Source organism: Mercenaria mercenaria, chromosome 11 (genome assembly GCF_021730395.1).
Source record: "Mercenaria mercenaria strain notata chromosome 11, MADL_Memer_1, whole genome shotgun sequence".
Lineage (NCBI taxonomy): Eukaryota > Metazoa > Mollusca > Bivalvia > Venerida > Veneridae > Mercenaria > Mercenaria mercenaria.
Window position 1 is genome coordinate 21,220,035 of NC_069371.1, and position 21,576 is coordinate 21,241,610.

Consider the following 21,576-nt stretch of genomic DNA (forward strand, 5'->3'; position numbering starts at 1 on the left):
AGAGAAAGTGTGCCTCATTTTCTTTAAGCAACATGAAAATACATTTGCAGTTGAGAAAACTAGATCTTATTAACTGCATTGATTTTAATATAGATCTAAGTAATAGACCTTACGAGGACATAAAAGGTAGCACCTTGACCTCAATGATCCATTCGGCTTTTGAGAATACTCGAATGCGTGACAGCTCTAACACTTTATTTTATACTTATAGCTATTTCTAGTATAGTTTCAGTCAAATTTTAGATAAACAAGACCGAAAGTTCATTTGAATTGGTGCTTTTTTGATCCATTGAACGTCGAGACGCCTTCTTTACGTCATTTCTGAAGTAATATTTGACGTCACAACCAAAGCAAGCATTTTACCGTACCCGTTGACAGTTGAATACAGGGTTTGCATTCGTTCGTGAAATCACACTGGCACCAGAACCGCAAGTTTAGCTTTGGGTGGCCTACTTTACAAAACAAAAAAAATATGCCTTAGTTTCATTTTTTTTATATAAAATAGGCCACCCAAAGCTAAATTTGCGGTACTGGTGCCAGTGTGAAATCAATATTCCTGGTGAACGTCAGCCAGAAAATTCTGTTTGTATGAATTGCAGTGTGCTTTAATAATCCTTCTTTCTAGGTCTAGAACACATTTAATGCTATGTCAGTCATTATTTTTGTAAGACTACTGAAGATACGCTGGCTGATCTTTTTTTATTGCCTTCATACATCACTTTATTGCGGATTATACCCTGGCATAGAAACTCGAGACCATCAGGTGCATCAGACTTTTTAACAGTGTTTAAACAGTAATGGTGGATAACTTGCAACCACGCATAACTGTACACACTGGTGGGTAACTGGCAAACATACAGAACTGAAATACTGAGTAGATCTACAATGGTGGATAACTGATAACCAAAGTAACTAAAATCTTTAGTTACTGGCAAACATACATATCGGAAATGCATAGTACTCACAGGTAGATAACTTGCAAACATACACATCTTAAATATAGAGTACACAGTTGTGGATTGACAAACGTACACATCTGAAATACAGAGTACACACTGGTGGATGACCGACAGACGTACACGTCTGAAATACAGGGTGCACACTGGTGGGTGACCGACAGACGTACACGTCTGAAATACAGGGTACACACTGGTGGGTAACTGGCAAACATGCACATATGAAATACAATGTACACACTGGTGGGTAACTGGTTAACATGCATATCTGAAATACATTGGTAGATAGTTGGCAACTACTCATAACTGGAACACCACAATATATTACTACATTGGTATTTGAAGGTGTGTGGGGGGGAGAGGGGGGATAAAAAAATCTACTATTTAAATAAATCAACAATTTACAATGACACAATTTATTTACACATATTGACAATACACAATACAAGAAGTCTACACAATAATGTTTGGCAGGATTAATTTAACTTCAACAATAAATTTGCAATATATATTTGTAAAAACTATTTAGTAGTGTTATAATAAATAACAAAAGTCTGTTATATCATTTACAGAAATATTCCAATCACAGATCATTTAATTAAAGACTTGAAAATCATCCGAGCTTGAAAAACTAAAGTCTGATTGAATTGAAAATGGCTAAAAGAGAATTTATTATAGAAAATTAATTTCATTCTTTCAAGAATCAGTTTTTTGAGTTAAGAAATCAGACTTAAAAACAAACTGGAAAACTTTAACAAAGAAAACAAGAACATTTTTTTAAGACAAACAATTTAAACAGGCAACTAACACAGAACATTTCAATATGGAACAAGAGTAGCAAACTGTTACAAAATATGCTGACAGAGTAAATTATTCTTGACTTATAAAATACTCAACTCAAGCAGATTACATGTAAATTTTCTCAAACTTCACTAATTTCAGAGCAACTATCCTGCTGGTTATTGAACTTGGAAGGTTAATATGCCCAGAAAAATTCTATGTTTGGTGAACTGGATAAGAACTGCTTAAATCATAAATGTACAATGTTAATTTTTGCAATTTTAAGTATTTCAATGCCCCAAACTCAAGAGGGACTGGGAGTATTCGACTGGTTATCGAAATTGTCTGAAATATAATTCTAACAAACAATGTGAACACAAGGACTGCTCAAATTTGGAAGCAAACAACTGACATTGCCCACACCATTTTCCAGTTGTTGTACATCTTGTTTCAAGAGCTAATTAACACTCACTTTCCTCCAAAAAGTTTTGACATTTAATGAAAACATTTCATATCCCATAAAACAGAGCCCAAAATGAAGTTTCTAGTGTTATGAATATTTCATACAAGTATTTTTGTAAATTGTTGAAAGTAAGGTTTTACCTAAAGAAGCCAGTTGATTTTCAGTATAAGCAAAACCATAACTAACATGTTTATCAGACACAGACAACCACATTTTTTAACAAAAGAATTGAAAGCTGAACTTCACTAATAAATATGAACAATCAATGCTGTGTTTTTACATCCATTCAAGGATCAAATGTTCAGTTTGCTGGTGTTACTTGTGTGTGAGCAGTAAGTACATGTAATTCTGCATCTCTGAATGCTCGGAAAGTAGCTCTACATTCACTACAAGCATACACTTCCACTGTTGTTCCCACTGCTGGTGCATTCGCTGCAGCTGCTAACTCAACATCATCAGGCACTGCATTAGTAATATTAAAGGTCATATTGTTCGCTGACTGAGCAATCTCAGTGTTTGTACCAATTGCATGTTCGGTAGGGAGAACAGTATTTCCCACTATATCGCTAGCAACAATTTCAGTAGGTGGTTCAATCTCTATTGCCATTTGATCTGCTTTCACCATCAACGTTTCCTCTGGCTCCATTTCAACGAAATCGGCGTAAGTCTTACATTTCTGCCTGTGAAACTTCAATGTCTGAGCAGTGGAGAAGCTCTTTCCACAGTGGCAAACATGTTTGCTCTGATGAGTGTGAATGGTCACGTGATTCTTCAGTAAATTCATGAACTTAAAGCCTTTCATACAAAATCCACATTTGAATGGTCTTTCAGCAGAGTGGACAAATGTTTTATGTTTCTTCAGCATACTGCGGAAACCAAACTTCTTTTCACAAAGGTCGCAACTATATGGTCGATTTCCGGTGTGTTTGTTTAAATGGTCTTCATAGTTATTTTTCAAGAAGAACTTTTTCTCGCAGTATGAGCAGGTATATTTGTAGTTACGCTCTTCTTCAGGCTTATGTGTCTCCATGTGAGCATCTAATGATGACTTAGTGCTAATGGCTTTACCACATAGTTCACATGCAAATAATCGGTTGTGGAATTTCATGTGTCTCTGAAGATATGCTTGACTGCTGAACTGCTTGTTGCAAATGGAACAGGCTATTGGACTAGATTCTGAATGTTTTATGTCAATATGAGATTTCAAGGTTTGGTAGGACACGAAGGTCTTGTTACACTGTTCGCATGTGATCTGTTCAGAGTGGGTAACTTTCTTATGTTCACACATATCTTCAATAGAGTTGGATTTGTACTGACACTTGTCACAAGCATGCCTTTTTCCTTTAGCAGTATTTCCAGGCAGCTTGTGAACTGCATTCATATGGGACCGAAGACTTGTTTCCAGGGAAAACAGCTTGTTACAGTCCTCAACATCACATTTAAAACCTGGTGCATTTTTGGGACCATGCTTTCTGTCAATATGTAAGGTAAGACTATGAAACGTATCCATATCTAACTCACAAACATCACATCTAGGTGGCTCATACACATGATGATAGGTCATTAGGTGCTGCGTCATATCTGCAAAGGACAGAGCAGTATAGTCGTCACATAAAGAACATTTGAGGCTATCCATATCTACTGTATTAACCATCTTCTCCAGTTCCTGATCATCATCTTCAGTTTCTTTCTTTGGCTTTCTTTTTCCACAACTAACTTGGCGTATTCCAACTTTCGAAATCATTGGAACTGATGTAGAAACATTTGATGTTTTCAATCTTTGTACAGAGCTTTCGGTTATCTTTTTATCTGGTTTGCTAGGAGACTCAGCAACTTTTTCATTTTCAGTACTACATTCATCATCTTCTTCATCAGCATTACCAGTATCCTCTTCTTTCTCGTTGTCTGAGCTAACTAAATCTAATTCTTCCTGCTCACTGTCATCTAAGTAACCAGTTTTATCATTCTCATCCTCATCTTTCTCAGCACCTACTTCATCATCATCATCTTCCTGTTCCTCTGCAGTTCTACTTCTGGTTCTTCTTCCTTTTCCATGACTTGTTTTCTTTGACTTTGAATCTTCTTCAACCACTTCCTCAACTTCGTCTTCAGACACTTCTTCATTTTCACTCACTATCTCCTCCTTAACTTTAACATTTCCAGAGTTCATTTCTAGGTAGTTTCTCTTCACTCCTCTTGTACCATATCTTGATGGTGTTTTTGGTGTATCTACTTTCGATGATTTCTTTGCATTTGATTTTACTGGTGATTTTGTTGGCACTGGCAATTTTTTAGCTGGCCTCCCTCTTCCTCTTTTACCACCTTCATCTGTTTTTTTTGAGGCTGCAATGATTTCTTTTATTTCAGAATAAGGAAAGCTGTCATCAGTTTTCTTTGGTCTACCCTTGCCTTTCTTAACTGGTTCAGGATATTTTTTTCCTTTCTTGCCTGTAGTTTTACCAATTTTTCCTTTATTTGGTGTCTTTGAGGAAGTGGTTTTGACTGGTTCTTCTTCAGATTCCTCTGATGTAGTTTTATTCTTTTTCTTAGTTGACTTCTTTGCAGGGCTAGATTCTTCCTCAGACTCTGAACTCCCAGATTCTTCAGTTCCGTTGATAGTCTGAATAAATATGAGAAATGTACATATCAATAAATAATAAATCAGGCATTCTAAGTGAAATAAAGCACAACTCCATATAATTATGTACGTCTACACTTTACAAATGAAACATTTACAAGAGCTGTGTGTTTAAACACATATGCCCCATAATGGCCTAATGCAGGAAAACGTATACGTAATTCTATGTGTTGTGAAACTGAACTCTGACCTAATGACTTCAACAACAGCTGGGGTCATTTACTGACACTGGCAAACATCCTAAGAAGTTTTAAGGCCAGAAGCCAAACTGTTCTACAGATATTGAGCATAAACTTTTTTAAGCTACTGACTCCAATGGCACCACACCAGGAACGAAAATGCCTCTGGTACATTGTGTAATACCCCCCCTAGGTATCATTTTAAGAACATGGGTAGTGAACGGGAAAATATACTAAATCCATTTGAAAAATCCGCGTATTTCATACCTAAAACACGCAGTTCAGTAAATGTGTACTAATGTGATATTTAAACAACGTGGTTAATTTTTTATCTTCCGTTATGTTACCTGTTCCATTTCTTCAATACTTCTTCATTCAGGAAAAAACAACGTGTAGTTTATAGTTTTTCAATGGCTACACAAAAAAACTTGCTTTGAACTTCCCTGGTGAAGTTCCGGTATAGATTACAGACACACTTGGATTGGCTGATGCGAAAATGTATGTCCGTCGTCTTTAAACTATCACGTGTTCGCTTAAATATCTATATGCAGCAATGAAATGTGCAAAATGATTAAATAAACAGATAAGATGTATACCAATGTATGATTTCAAATTCAAAAGTCATTATACAAGATGAATTTCAATTCATCATTTCGGAGTCTTATCGTAAAACTTTTTGAATTATTGCATTCCGTTTTTGTTTGTTTACAAATTTCGGCTTAACATGTGCACACTGCGTGACCTGTATAGACTGAAATGTTCAATTAGGAGAGTTCACGCAAGTTTTTTATGTAACGCTGACTAAAGCATAAAATATGTGGAATATCTCTGCAATATGGAATATTGAGACAATGTGACAGCACTGCGAAAAATATGTGCATATACGATAGTATACAGTCCCGTATATGTCTAATATACGAATATCATATAAAAGGTATCTTTCCTGGAAGTATGATCAAAACCTACGCCTTAAACATACTTTTGGACCTTGACAATCCCTAACTTTGAATACTGACATAAACTGTTGAAAAGTATTTATGCTAAGTATGAATGAACAGATCCATGTGAGAAAAACATGAATGCCCAATTAAAGAATACAGGATTCCCGTATATGGAATGTTCCATATACGGGAAAAATGTTTCCGTATACGCCCGTATATTAGGAGTATACGGAATGCGTACACTCCCGTATACGGAACCATTTTCCGCAGTGCAGGTACACAAATGAAGATAAATTATCGCTTGTTTAATATCAATAGTACACATTTACTGAACTGCGTCTTTTAGGTATGAAATACGAGATTGAAATGGGTAAGTATATTTTCCCGTTCACGACCATGGTTCTTATATGATACCTAGGGGTAGGGTATAACAGGTACAGAGGCATTTTCTTTCTGGTCTGGTGCCAGTGACTGACTCCTAAAAATAGTTGTCATCTTGTGACTACAGGCAACGTTCTATGGACCACTATAGTCTGTTGGCCTAAATAATCAGAAACCAAATGGACTAATGACTGACAGATGACCAGACAGACAGACAATGAGCAAAACAATACACACCCTCTTCTTTGAAAGGGACCATAAGAACTATTCATTTGCCTCTTGTTATGGAAACATTCATCTGGAGACACTGTTCAGTAGAAAGAAACAATCTTTTGTTCAGGAACAATAATTTGTTTCTATGCTGAACAGGGTAACCATGAAGCAGGGGCTGGCAAACTCCAGCAGTACTGAACTAGACTAAATGCTGGGGAAGTGAAAATAACACCTCTCATGGCCTGAGTGGATAGAAATTGTTCCATCTATTCCAGGTGGAGACTTTCATAGACTACCCAGCTTAAACATAAGTGATTTTTCCTTTAAAATCTGTATTTCTCTTTTGGACAAACAACCACACAACCAGGAGGTCATGGGTTCAAGCCACAATAAGTGACAACTTGGCCTTCTCAAACAACTTTAGTACTTGACTTAATATTAGGAAGCAGTCTCAAGGGTGTCTGAAGTGAGCTTCAAATTTTTGTAAAAATCCAGCTGAAATAAATTACCATTAAATAAACTAATTACATAAACTTTTTCTAAAAGCATGATCTATATATGTGTATGTCAAGACAAAACTTTGTTTTTAACAGAAATTGCATTTTCACACTTTTCTTCTTTACTACTGCCTAAATATATGAGAGGTGATCAATAAATACCTGAAAAAGAGCTCTCATTTTTTTTTTTTATTTATCATCAAAACTCCATGAAGCTGTTCTATCATGTAGACAAGAAAATGTTAAGTTGAACTAATAAATCATTTTTTCTTTCTTTTGTCACAATTTCAAAATTAATTAAAGAACTCCCTGATGGACTGGTGCTTCATAGTTTATTGTCCTATTTCATCAATAACTGCAGGAATATAAAAGAAAATGTTTTTATCTATTTGGTAGGTGTAGAATCTCTATGGCCAGAAACACAGGCAATTGTGAATTTTATGGAATAATATTGTTTAACATGAAAGCGTCATTATAACCTTGGGCCCTTTTTGTTGGGGTGATGCTGCCTTGGAAATGATATATCAATAATGTTCATGTTTTGAGAATTCACATTCAAAATATTCCAATTTATCACATATCTATATTTAAGCAAAATAGTACCACGACTTTAGAGCACTTTTCTGGGTATTTTTAAACACTCTCTCAGTTCAGATCAAGTTGTGTTTAAAATCCTTTTTAATCTTAACAACTCACCTTTAAAATCAGTTCTTTCACTAGTAGTAAATCTTCTAGTTTCCCTGACAACAAGTATCTACCATCCTCCTGTGATAGTTTAGTATTGGTTAGACTTGACATTCTAGTTAGTACAGAGTTCACCACAGTGGTGCTCTTCAATGCTTCAATAAACTTCTCAGAGAATATCACTGAACCGAGATCAAACACCTGAAAAATTGAACAATGTGATATATGTCCCATAAGCCTCACTTTGAATCAGGGAAGATAAGTGCTTTACAGATTGCTTTGATCAAATAAATGAAATGCTGCTACATTTTTTTTTTATCTTTTTTAAATCTTTCTGGCAGTATAGAGGATATGGAGCAGACATGCATTCAAGTTTTTTGCTTTTTCCAGAAAGAAATTGACAGATATACTAAACACTTCTAATACAGCCCCCATATACCTTGTATCTCAAGGTGTAATAACATAATATTAACTTGTAGAATAAGTCAACTGCAGACTTCAGAGGTAATCATAGGTTTGAGTTTATCCTACATAAATTTAATGCTCATAACCAATGGAAATTGAAACAAAAATATGACATAAACAAACAAACTACAAAGTGCACATTATACTTGCTGTTGCTATTAAATACTAGTAACAAAAAGGGCCACCACAGCCCTAGATCCCTAATCTGTGTTTCACTGCTGGATTGAACAATTTTTGTTGAAGGTCACCCAAGTAACAATGCTAGGAAATTGCTGTGAAATTAGGCCAGCAGTTTCAGAAGAGGTGATACTCATAGTTTTCCATATAGCCACATAGGAAATATGAGCTCTGCCATCCTGGCAGCCATGTTTTCAGACTAATCATAACAATTTAAAAATCACCAAAGGAATTTTTACTGTGAAATTATTTTTAGTTTCAGAGGAGAAGATTTTTGATGTTTTTCCTTAAGGTTGCCATGGCAAAACAGAATTCTGCGTAGTACAAACTATATTTCAACTTGAAGGTATCTGAAAAAGGATCATCCAAGGAACATTCCTATGAAGTTTGGTTGAAACTGATTAGGTGGTTTAGGAGATGTTATGTAAAGAAATTGTGCACAATGGAGAGACAGCCATCCAACCAACCTAAAAGCTCACCATGTCAATAAAGATTCTACATGTCTTTAATAAGGAAATGATCTGAGATGAGTAAATATATGTTCAATGTATCTTGTGTTGTCATAAGCTGAGTCTTGGGAGTGAATTTACTGTTTTTCTTATTCAATCTTTCTTCACATCCCTCTTACATGAAATGCCATGTTGTCTCATACCTCAATATCAGCAATGCTGAGACCAAATATGTCTTCTGTAAAGTCAGCCATGTCATCATCACCATCAACATATTGATTTATCTCCTCTTGTTCCAGAGCATCAGTTATCTCCTCCTTAATCCTCTTCACCAATTTGTTCATATCATCAGACCTCTTCAATCCTCTAAATTTTCCTCCATATTGAAATGTGCGTTTCTTGGACAGTGGCAGTTTGAGCTTCCTCTCGAGGTTTCTCTGCTCTTCAAGAGCTATTGCCTGAGATGTAAGCTTATCTTCCATATACTCGACATTGTCATGTATCGGGGCTAATTCCTGCACCAAGGAGACATCTTCCTCCATAGCATTGTCCATATCTTCAGCACGTCTATAATGTAAACATGATATTATCAATTGAAAGGGTTTTAATGGCCTTGCTTAGTGTGTAGTTACATTATATTAGTAATGTACATATGAAAATATAAATTTCTTGCTATTTTCTATTTTTGGTAATTGTAATGTCTAATATTATCATAGATTTGAATATTCGGCAGTAAATACATGGCAAACAAAATCATGACTCAATATGAACATAAGGCACATACTGCAACCCTAAGTGGGGAAATCAAGCATATATTTAATTTAAAAATAGCCTCATAAAAATAAGATATACAAAACTAGATGCCCACTGGCAATATGTCGAGCCCGCCAGCTGTCAAAAGGACTGGGAGTTGTACATGACACTCCTTGTCTCATTGAGGCAAACATTTATGCCAAATAAAAAAGAGATTGCAAAAAGTTTCAATATAAGTTATTTAAGTAACAACAAATGAACGTAAATCTAAAAAAAAAATATAAAACAAAATAAAAAAAAAATTTAAAAAAGTTCTAAGTCCACATAAAAATTCGCACTAGTAGAGATAGGTCAAAATACACCTGAAAATTGGATGTAACATGCATGTTGTACTACAGAAAAGTGGTCTTGATTTTTCCCTACGACCAATAATAAAAAAGTTACAAATATAAGCTATTTATAGTAACAACAAAGGGAAGTAATTCTAGGATCTTGCGCATGACACTCCGTCGCATGATGATGAACAATTGTGCAAAGTTACATCAAAATCCCTCTCTGCATCCAAAAGAAATGCTCCAGACAAAGTCATTCTTGTATCTGACTTTTGACCTCTTAAGTGTGACCTTGACCTTAGACCTTGGGACCTGGTTCTTGCGCATGATACTCCATCTCATGGTGGTGAACATTTGTGCCAAGTTACATCAAAATCCTTCCATGCATGAAGAAAAAATGCTCCAGACAACGTTGTCATTCTTGTATCCTTTGACCTCTAAGTGTGACCTTGACCTTAGACCTAGGGACCTGGTTCTTGCACATGACAATCCACCTCATGATGGTGAACAATTGTGCCAAGTTACATCAAAATCCCTCCATGCATGAAGAAGAAATGCTCCGGACAGTCATTTTTGAATTTGACCTTTGACCTTAAGTGTGACCTTGACCTTTGAGATAGGAACCTGGGGTTTGCGCATGACATTCCGTCTCACTGAGGTTTACATTCATACCAAATATAAACAAGATTGCTCCATGCATGTCAAAGTTAGGTCCAGACAAACAAATCCGGACGCACGCACATACACAGAACATACATTTGGACAACTATGTCTTCGCTTCCGCAAGCGGGCTCAACAACAAGATAAGTAAAAGCCAAATTTAAGGAAGACCTCAAACAAGTCTTTGAAAAAGGTTTTTATATACTTTTTTACATGGTCTGCTCCTTTGATTATTTAAACAAGAGGGCCATGATGGCCCTATATCGCTCACCTGTTATCATTGCACTTGAGGACAAGAAGGTCCTCAGAAAAAATAGTCCAAAGGCCGGGAACAACAAAGGGAAGAAATTTAACCAAAAAGAAAGAAAAAAATCTTACAAGGTTTGATATGTCAAAATACACCTAAAAATTGGAGGTACCATCCATGTTGTACCACAGAAAAGTGGTTTGGTTTTTCCCTACGGCCAATAATAAAAAAGTTACTAAAAATAAGCTATTTATAGTAACGTAAAATGGAAGTAATTTAAAAAAAAAAAATATGGTAAGTGCACAAAAGAAGGATCTGCCAAATAAATCTGTTGACATAAATGAAATTTCAGATCAGTATCTTCATTGGTTATGGAGATATACCCATTTTAATTTGAAATAAAGGGAGGTAATTTGACATAAAACCAGTCCATAGTTATCTACCCTGATTGTCTCAGTCCAACTAATAGCAATAATGAAATTTCAAATAAATCCTATCAGTACTTACTGATATAAATCCATTTTGATTACAATCAGGGGAGGTAATCAGATATAAGATAACTCTGGAACCTAGGACTGGATCTGATTTGTCATGGAATCAAAGATTTATTGTTGTTGAAGATATTTTGGAAGTTTGTATCAAACAAAACCATAAATGAAGTCTCTATATGGCTGCAAAAGCCAAAATAGCCAATTTTGGACCTTTAAGTGGCCATAACTCTGGAACCCATGATGGAATCTGGCCAGTTGAAAAAAGGAAGCAAGATCTTGTGGTGATACAAGTTGTGTGCAAGTTTGGTTAAAATCAAATCATAAATGAAGCTGCTATTGTGCAGACAAGGTCAAAACAGCTAATTTTGGCCCTTTCAGGGGCCATAACTCTGGAACCCATTATGGGATCTGGCCGGTTCAGAAAAGGAACCGAGACCTTATGGTGACACAAGTTTTGTGCAAGTCTGATTAAATTCAAATCATAAAAGAAGCTGCTATTGTGCAGACAAGGTCAAAATAGCTAATTCTGGCCCTTTCAGGGGCCATAACTCTTGAACCCATAATGGAATCTGGCCAGTTCAAGAAAGGAACCAAGATCTTATGGTGATACAAGTTGTGTGCCAGTTTGGTAAAAATCAAATCATAAATAAAGCTGATATTGTGCAGACAAGGTCAAAATAGCTAATTTTGGCCCTTTCAGGGGCCATAACTCTGGAACCCATAATGGGATCTGGCCAGTTCAAGAAAGGAACCGTGACCTTATGGTGATACAAGTTGTGTACAAGTTTGGTTAAAATAAAATCATAAATAAAACCACTATCGTGCAGACAAGAAATTGTTGACGCACAGACTGACGACGGACGACGGGTGATCACAAAAGCTCACCTTGTCACTATGTGACAGGTGAGCTAAAAATTGTATCATTCTACAAGCAAACACGGTGATTCTTTCAGCAACCATGTCTCTCTGAGACCATATTTCTTAAAGTTCACAAAAAGTACTTACTCATCAATGAGATTTTCCCCAAACTTGAACATGTGACAGCCCCTAATGTGTTCCTCAAACGATCCCTTTGTGAGGATGATCTTGCAGCAAATGGGGCAGTGGAAATGGAATTTTGTCTTGAAGTATCGTCTATCAATCCCTTCACATGTCTGAAAACACTTCAACAAGGCGTAACCTGAAAACACATCAAAATGTAACATGACAGAATTTCTACAACAGACAACACATATGACTAAGGCTTTGGTTACAATTAAGTCCCATCTATGATGTATCCATGCAAGAAGCTCAAGTGAATAGGCATACCAAAGTTGTGAGAGGACAGTAACACACAACTATCCAAAACCCTTGTAATTTTTAGAAGTTTCCCCTTTTATGATGCTTCATAACAGATCCCACCAAAAACAAGAGCCATGGCCCTAGATTGCTCACCTGAGCTTTACAGCTTGCTTTAACAGGTTTGGAAGTGTCATGCAAGGAAAATATCTGGGAAACTATTTTGAAATAGAGCCACTGTTTTCTTAAAAGAATATTTCTCACAAAATTTTCAACTCTTGCAGTTACAGGCAGCTGATCAGATGTAATGATTTGGCAACAATGGGCTCCTTGAAAAACGAATACTTTCAAAGTTCAACCTACCTTTATATGGCACCCTTTGTTTCCAGTGTGTTACATAATGAGCTATCAGATGCTGCCTGTAGGATGGTCTAAACAGTTGGGGAGGACACAGTTTACAGTGGTACATCTGGTTACAACATACTGGCTGTGGGCATTTCTCCAGAGGTAAATCCTTGAAACTTTTTACATGTGAAAAATGTAACTGAAAACAAAATTCTGTAGTATCATTATACTGTTATGCTTCATGAACTATGTTACAAGACTTTGTATTTGGTTTCAACTTTGTATCACTCATAAATAAATAGCACCATTGTCTTCTTGTACTTTTTCTTCAATTGAAAGCAACCTTCTTATGACTGTAAAATGTACATTTTAGAAGGTGCTTCTTACAAACAAACATGTACGAAGTCTTATTGGACTAACTTATCAATCAACATTATGCGGCTAACATTCATAATATCAAAGCTAATTATACTCATTTCACAAACATGAACATTCATAAAGAACTAATTCTCACTGATTCAAGACTGGGTCAATCCATGAAAGAAAAATCACAATGAACAAGTTGAATTCCCAGTAATTTTAGGCTTAAGGTATTAGATCACTAATAGAGAACCTCCTTTTTGAAGAGTATTCAATTCCTACCATAAACCTACTTTTACTGCAATTCTTAGGGGTGCGTAGGTTCAAGCCCTACTGGGACCAAATTTTTCTTCTTCTTATTTTCCTTATTTTCTAGTAAGTTTTTACTTCTTTCAAGACTTATTATTGATTTCTTGTACAAAAATGGAAAAAGATGAATATTATAAGCGATTTCTTGGTGTCAAAAGTGAATTTACTACTTAAACAGAAGGGGTAGAGTTACAAATCTTTAAAACTATTGAGTTACATGCGGTGAAAGTTCTCTATTTTGCTTTCACTCTTAGATTATATATTGTGGAAGAAATTTAAGTAGGTTTTATGTCTTCCCTAAGATTATTTTTAAATGCAGTAAGCAAAATTCAAAACAGAAACACAGCATTCGACCTTATTTTTTCAATGTTGAAGTATGAATTCTGTCTCATTAAATTCATTTACTTGAGGCACCATAGAAAATGATATTTACAGTTTTATTTTGTGTTTTATAATTGTTTTCCAATAGTTTGATGTTTCTTTTATTAAAATTAATGGTAAAATCAGTTCTCTGCAAACATTTTGGATAGTGACCACCACTTTGAAATTTGTCTCTACTTGAGCTTGAGGAGATACCATAAGTTATACAAAATTTACAAAAAACGGCACGGTAAAAGTTGTTTAAAAATTGCAAAATAGTGCAAAACACAGTTACCTTTCAGAATATACCAAGCAAAGGCCATGTTGAAAACATAACTATTAGTGATCTAATACCTTAAAGTCAAAATCCTAAAATTCATATCCACACAAAATAGCTATTTTGACTCAAATCATAAAATTTCATGCAAAAGAAAAATAGTTTCACAGTACTATACTTATAATATTTAAAACAATGGGGCAGCAATAAAGACAGATATTAACAGGAAAAATTTACATTTAGCTGTTTTTCATCAACAGTATTCAACATCTCATCATCATCCGAGGTATGCTCCATCACATCTGTTTTTCTCTGTAAGCACCGCCACAGATGGTTCACCGTTAGACTCCGTTCCTTACATAGCTGTTGACACTGTGGGCAGTGGTAGTGCTTCTCCCGGCTAGGCTGACATGATACCTTCTTACAGATTGGAATCTCATAGCCTGAACATTATATAATTGCTTTATACGAAATATTCTTATAATAATTACAGCTGTCACATGGATGGCAGCCTTCTTCAAAGCTATTCCTATTTAACACCAGACGAAAAATTTCTTTTTATTTCAATGTAAGCAAAAGTATTTTCACCTACAAGTAGTTAAACAGATTATAAACCCTGTAATATTCTAAGCTGTTCACCAATTAAGTTTGGCTTTACAACAAAACAATATGGCAACTTTCTACCTATAATGTTGGGGAAACCCACACCAGACGTTATTTTGGGAGGGGCAAGCACCTGGGTAGAAGAACCAAACTTACTAATATCTACAGTGGTAAGAGGTGTTTACCTAAACAATCTAGCTATGTATAGTCAAGACAAGAGTTGTTCAAAACTCTATCTTGCATGGACTCAGTTTATTCTCCATCTGTGCAACATTGAATTGATAAAACAGCATGAGACTGAAGATTGTGACAACAGTCTTTTTTGAGATCGAGTGCCATTTCTAGTAATTTAATGAGCTATTTTGCAGATATAGATTCCTCATTTGAAATAAAAAGCTTGTGGTAAGGAGTAGTAACAAACAATTCAGCATTGGATTATCAGGACTGAGTTGTTCAAAACTTTATACAACACAGAATATTTTGTTCTTCATCTGTGCATCATACACTGATTTAAGTACATGTATACAAAATTACAGATTGTGACAGAAGTTTCTGTGGGTTGTTTAGTTAATTAATGTCATTTCTCCAAGATTTAATGAGCTATTTTGGTAGATGAAGTAGTGGACCACAAAACCACTGGTTTTGAACAACACAATCCTGTACAACAATAATTCAGGCAGGGATTTTTATTCCAAACTTCAGATGCACAAAAAATCTTACCATAGGCATTTATAACATCAGGGAACTTTGAATCTGGCAGCACAAGCAACCTATCTGGAATACCCTGAAGAAATACAATATAATAGAACTAAGATTAGAAATGTATTTACTATGCCTTACTTCAACAAAACCAGACAGTAACAGTGAAAAGTATGCTTTTTCCTAGAGTTTAATGTTACACTGGCCCAATTATAGATATTTCCAGATTCTGATGGTAGAGGAATGGCATGGTGCACTTCCAACCATTATTTCAGGTGGGCACTTGGGCAGAACCACCAACTTTGTGAAAGTCATACAGACAGCTTCTTCACAAGAAAGAATTCTACAACCTAAGTAAGGCTTCGAACCACAGCAATGGGGGAGAGAAAAAGAGTCTGATCTTTTTCAAGAAATTCAAACTTACTTATTCTCTGATCAATCAGATTCCTGCATGAGTAAAATAACATGAACACATTTTATGAGGCACTGAAATCCTGTGTGCATTACATCTCATTTTAAATAAATAATTTGAAGTATCCTATTTATTTGAACAATATCAAAACAGTTGTCATCAGTATCTAAAAAAATCTTTCAAAAATTCTAACCAGTTTTCTCATATGTCTTAGCATGTGTCTGGCATAGGAATTGCGTTTAAGAATTTGCTGGCAACAGAACACACAGTGATAGTGCCCAAAGTTCCTCTCCAAATTACAGTCCTGGAAACACTTCACTATCATCAAATCTGTAACATATATACAATTCTTATACAAAATACCACATAAGTAATATCACAGTAAGTGACTGACAGCAGTTGTGAGTTACATTAAGAGTAACAGCAGAAAGAATCTATAATTTACTATTCAAGAATAAGAAAGAACAAAGTTTAGTGTAAAAGAAGCAAGTGAATGTAAGTCATGTAATGTAGAGTCCCCTTCTGGAAGGGAACTAAATATTGCAACTGCAACAAAGCCTACCAATCTGATATCTGTCAATGACCTATATGCAAATGCAAATTATGCTACAGTTGCTCAAACTCGGATAATTCTAGCACTGACCCTTGCTTGATCTCATTGTCAAGCTCCTGTAAAATGTACATGTATATAGTTAAATGGCTCAATCTACTGATAACTCTGACAAATGTTGCCGATCCTGTCGGGTTCGAGTGATTGTATGAAATCTACAATTCTTAAGTATTTTCAAATGTCTATTAATATAAAACAGTGGCCCGCTGACCCTATGTGCAATCCCAAACTTAGTATTTACATAAGCTTTCCTTAGCCTTAGTTTCATCTGATCCATTTTTCCAAATCTCATTTCTATGGTGGACACTGTCTTTATATATATTTACATATATATCCACTGGCCCAATATGGAATCCAGATCTTAAGTCTCTCTGCAAGCTACCTAAAGGCCAAGTTTCTTTTCATTACCTAAATTAAAACAAAAATTATTGAGCTGACAGGAGAAGTTTAACAGTAAAACCACCCATACATGTACTTAGTGACATTGGCTTTTTCACTCCAACTCTCAAAATAGCTTCAAATCGTGTTTAATAGAAACAGAAAATTGTCAACCAATGCCACATATCATGGTTTGTACTAGTGATACTTATAAATTAGAAAATATATAAAAAAGTTACATACCATCATACTGTACACCATGTGCAAAATGTGTGAGCTCAAGATGGTCCTGGACCCTACCAGCCTTGGCAGGGATAAAATGACTGGGGTCACAGAATGGGCAATGTACCATTTTACAGTTACAGTCACGGTCATCACACTTGGTTAGATTGATTGTACAACTAGGCCCAAGGAATGTTGGGTGATCCTTCTGCAAGATAAAAGGAAGGTCAATTATTATCAAGTATTGTTCATTTTTATAATCAATACACAATAAACTTGGGATTGTTTTTCAAGCAAATTGTACGTCTCCCCCCACTTAACATGCCACAAATGCTTTATATCTTAAGCAAAACTGAAAGTCTTGTATTTTAGACCAGCTTACAAATGCAATGACTCATTGACATACTAAAATCATATGACAATACATTTTCCTTAAACAAAGTCAATAAACCCTTCACTCAGTAGACACTTCAGAAATAAAGATTTGTTGTTTAGATCAAAACCACACAGCTAGGTCATATGGTGACTTTCCAGCTCTATTGGTGAAGGAAGACCCCAGGTACCCTTAAATAACCACTAAAGTATAATTACTCACTGCAACAAAACTCATTTTGTAAAATAAAAACTCTAAAATTCATAAAGATTTATATAAATCAAAATTTATCATTTTCAAAATAAAATTTAACAGAATTAAGTGAAAATTTGGATATGATTTAAAAAATGAAGTGGGGTTTTGTCCCCCTTGATAAATAGAGTGGAGAGTATTTTGTATGTAGGGGATTTTGTCAATATCCCCTCCTGTAGTAATGTGCAATATCATCAGTATTGCAGCATTCACAAATGGCTTCCAACAATATTCCTCTAATTCATCTCATAATTCTCACCCTTTTGCTTTCTTTTGCAAACATTCTCTGTTGTCTGGATACTTTTTTCACAGGTGAAGTGCCGAAGCCAGAATAGAGACTACTGGTGCTCTTGTTATAGGAATGATAGTTATCAGCGACCGAGCTGCTGGCCCCGCCATCTTCGTATTCATCACTGTACTCATCATAATCATCATCTAAACCTGCAGCTAAATGGCTCATCTTTGGTAATACATCATGTTCACCTCTGTAAAATAAAATACAAACATTATTTCTTTATACTGGATCTGAAAACTTTTTTGGGTTCTTTAATTAAGGAATAATACTAATAGGAAATAGAAGTTTGCTTTAGGGAAATGCATGTCTCTCCATGCATTACCTTTTTATTGATGGGTCACAATCTGAGTGAGATAAATACCGAAGTGCTAAAACTATAAAATCTGTTCAACTATCCTTTGTATAATTCCTGAGCAGTTCCACTCAAATCCCTTTTAAAATATAGAGAAGTTGTCTGGGCAATAAAAAAAACCTTTAAGTAGTCATAACTCAAAAATACATTATCAGAGTGGAACATGCAGACAATATGCACAATAACATTCCATACCAATTACAGCTGTGAAGTGTTATTGGAATCCAACTAGCTGATTAGGACATGCTCTGACAAGACTTTAGTGACTCCCAGATGGACAGAACAACAATACATTTCCCTTAATTCTCAAAATAGCAGTTGGTAGCCTAAAGAAAATGATTCAAGTTATGGAACTCCAAAATAGTGCATTTCAAAGCTGCTATCAATGCATAATACCTGATTGTACTGTTCATCATATTAGATTTATAATAAATAATAATAGTCCAACATGGCTTAATTATTACAACATGAAATATGAAAACATTATATGTAATTTCTGCAAAATATACACTGGTTTTTAATTGTTTTCAGTATATGGCAAGCATTTTTTGGACATTTCTGTGTTTTATATTTCTTCGAAACCTTTCCAACATTACTGACTCAAAAGCTACTACACACATATAGTGAACCTTTATTGAATCTTGATATATCTTTAAGTTTGTTTGATTGCATTAACATGATTTTTCAAAACTATTTCATCAGTTAACCTACCAAGAGTTTCTAGATTCTATAACAGTAATAACTTGTTCTCTAAGAGTACATAACAACATTGTTAAAACAGGTGGCAGACAATGACTTCACATACTGTCTTCTAGCAAAGTATCACACAGAACATAAGCTGCATCCGAGAAACAAATTCACAGAATCTATAAAGAGTCTTATACTGTGCTATGAGGACAGGCTGGTGTGGGGTTATTAAAAGAAAACCCTAGAAACAACAATTTCTCTATCTTTACAGCTACTTACGCTGGTAATTTGGAGCCAGGCATATGTTTATGGGACTGTGAACCCTCAGTAAAGGAATTTCCCATCTGTATAACCATGGCAGGACATCGCAGGTGTTTGTTTCTTATAGAACATATCCAGTAGCGCCTTCCATCTTTACACAACTAAACCATAAAGAAAGATTATTGTTTTTAGTTGTAATTCAAAAACATACACACCAAGGTATTACAGTGTATATACATGTACATATGTGCCTATTCAGACAGAATCAAGTAAAACTCTGGAACAAATTTCTGTTCACTTATAGGCTTAAATTAATGAAAGGTCTCAAAAATACCAAAGCAAAAATGAGAAATCCTTGATTGTTTCCCATTTTCAAAGAGATAAATTAGAACAAAGTTTAGACATTTAGTAGTGTAATACCTACCTGGAGGATGCTCTGTAAGAAACAAACACATGTCCTAAGAAGACCCCAAATTTCATCTCCAAACCGACATTTTTAATATTTATTTATAAATATTAATGCATATTATATGAAACTAAAATTTCACAAATAATTGTCTGTGATTTCCCTCTTAAAACTCTAAAGAAACAATCTAGATGGATAGTCTACTCAGATTTAGAGTACAACAACAAAAAAATATCATAATTCTGAGGCAAAGAAAAAATAACAAGAGGGCCAAGATGGCCCTAGGTCGCTCACCTAAGAAACACTCCATAACAGTGTAAAACATGTTTGACCTAGTGATTTCATGGAAACAAATATTCTGACCAATTTTCATTAAGATTGGACCAAAAAATTGGTCTCTTGCGATAAAACAAGCATTTTCTTAGATATGACCTAGTTTTTGACCCTAGATGACCCATGTTCAAACTCGACCTAGATTTTATCAAGGCAATCATTCTGACCAAAATTCATGAATATCAACTGAAAAATACAGCCTCTATCACATACAGAAGTTTTTTCTTTGATTTGACCAAGTGACCTAGTTTTTGACCTCAGATGACTCATATTCAAATTCGACCTAGATTTCATTAAGGCAATCAACCTGACCAAATTTCATAAATATCAACTGAAAAAAAAACAGTCTCTATCGCATACACAAGATTTTTCTTTAATTTGACCTAGTGACCTAGTTTTTGACCTCAGATAACCCATATTCAAAACCGACCTAGTTTTCATCAAGGCAATCACTCTGCCCAAATTTCATGAAGATCAATTGAAAAATACATCCTCTATTGCATACACAATGTTTTTCTTCGATTTGACCTAGTGACCTAGTTTTTGACCCCAGATGGCCCATTTTCGAAATCAGCCTAGATTTTATCAAGGTAATCATCCTGGCTAAATTTCATGAAGATCAGTTGAAAAATACAGCCTCTATTGCATACACAAGGTTTTTCTTTGATTTGACCTAGTGACCTAGTTTTTGACCCCAGATGACCCATTTTCGAACTTGGTCTAAATTTCATCAAGGCAATCATTCTGACCAAAATTCATGAAGATCAATTGAAAAATACAGCCTCTATCGCATACACAAGGTTTTTACGTGATATGACCTAGTGACCTAGTTTTTGACCCCAGATGACCCATTTTCGAACTCGGCCTAGATTTCATCAATGTAATCATTCTGACCAAAATTCATGAAGATCAACTGAAAAATACAGCCTCTATCGCATACACAAGGTTTTTCTTTGATTTGACCTAGTGACCTAGTTTTTGCCCCGAGATGACCCATTTTCGAACTCGGCCTAGATTTCATCAAGGCAATCATTCTGACCAAAATTCATGAAGATCAATTGAAAAATACAGCCTCTATCGCATACACAAGGTTTTTCTTTGATTTGACCTAGTGACCTAGTTTTTGACCCGAGATGACCCATTTTCGAACTCGGCCTAGATTTCATCAAGGTTATCATTCTGACCAATATTCATGAAGAAGATTTGAAAAATACAGCCTCTATCGCATACACAAGGTTTTTCTTTGATTTGACCTAGTGACCTAGTTTTTGACCCGAGATGACCCATTTTCGAACTCGGCCTAGATTTCATCAAGGTTATCATTCTGACCAATATTCATGAAGATTAATTGAAAAATACCACCTCTATCGCATACACAAGGTTTTTCTTTGATTTGACCTAGTGACCTAGTTTTTGACCCAAGATGACCCATTTTCGAACTCGGCCTAGATTTAATCA

At 35.2% G+C, this 21,576-nt stretch overlaps 1 protein-coding gene across 1 annotated transcript; it reads right to left on the reverse strand.

Annotated features, from left to right (window-relative positions):
- Nucleotides 1-1,356: 1,356 nt before the first annotated feature.
- On the reverse strand, nt 1,357-19,556 carry LOC123532869 (uncharacterized). Its single transcript, XM_053518704.1, has 11 exons — nt 19,398-19,556; nt 18,044-18,269; nt 17,181-17,367; nt 16,143-16,279; nt 15,559-15,622; nt 14,473-14,678; nt 12,948-13,128; nt 12,312-12,486; nt 9,027-9,390; nt 7,745-7,933; nt 1,357-4,819 (listed from the first exon to the last, which is right to left on the reverse strand). The coding sequence occupies exons 1-11, from the start codon at nt 19,472-19,474 to the stop codon at nt 2,501-2,503; spliced, it is 4,125 nt and encodes a 1,374-aa protein (XP_053374679.1). The 5' UTR covers nt 19,475-19,556; the 3' UTR covers nt 1,357-2,500.
- Between the last annotated feature and the right edge of the window lie 2,020 nt (nt 19,557-21,576).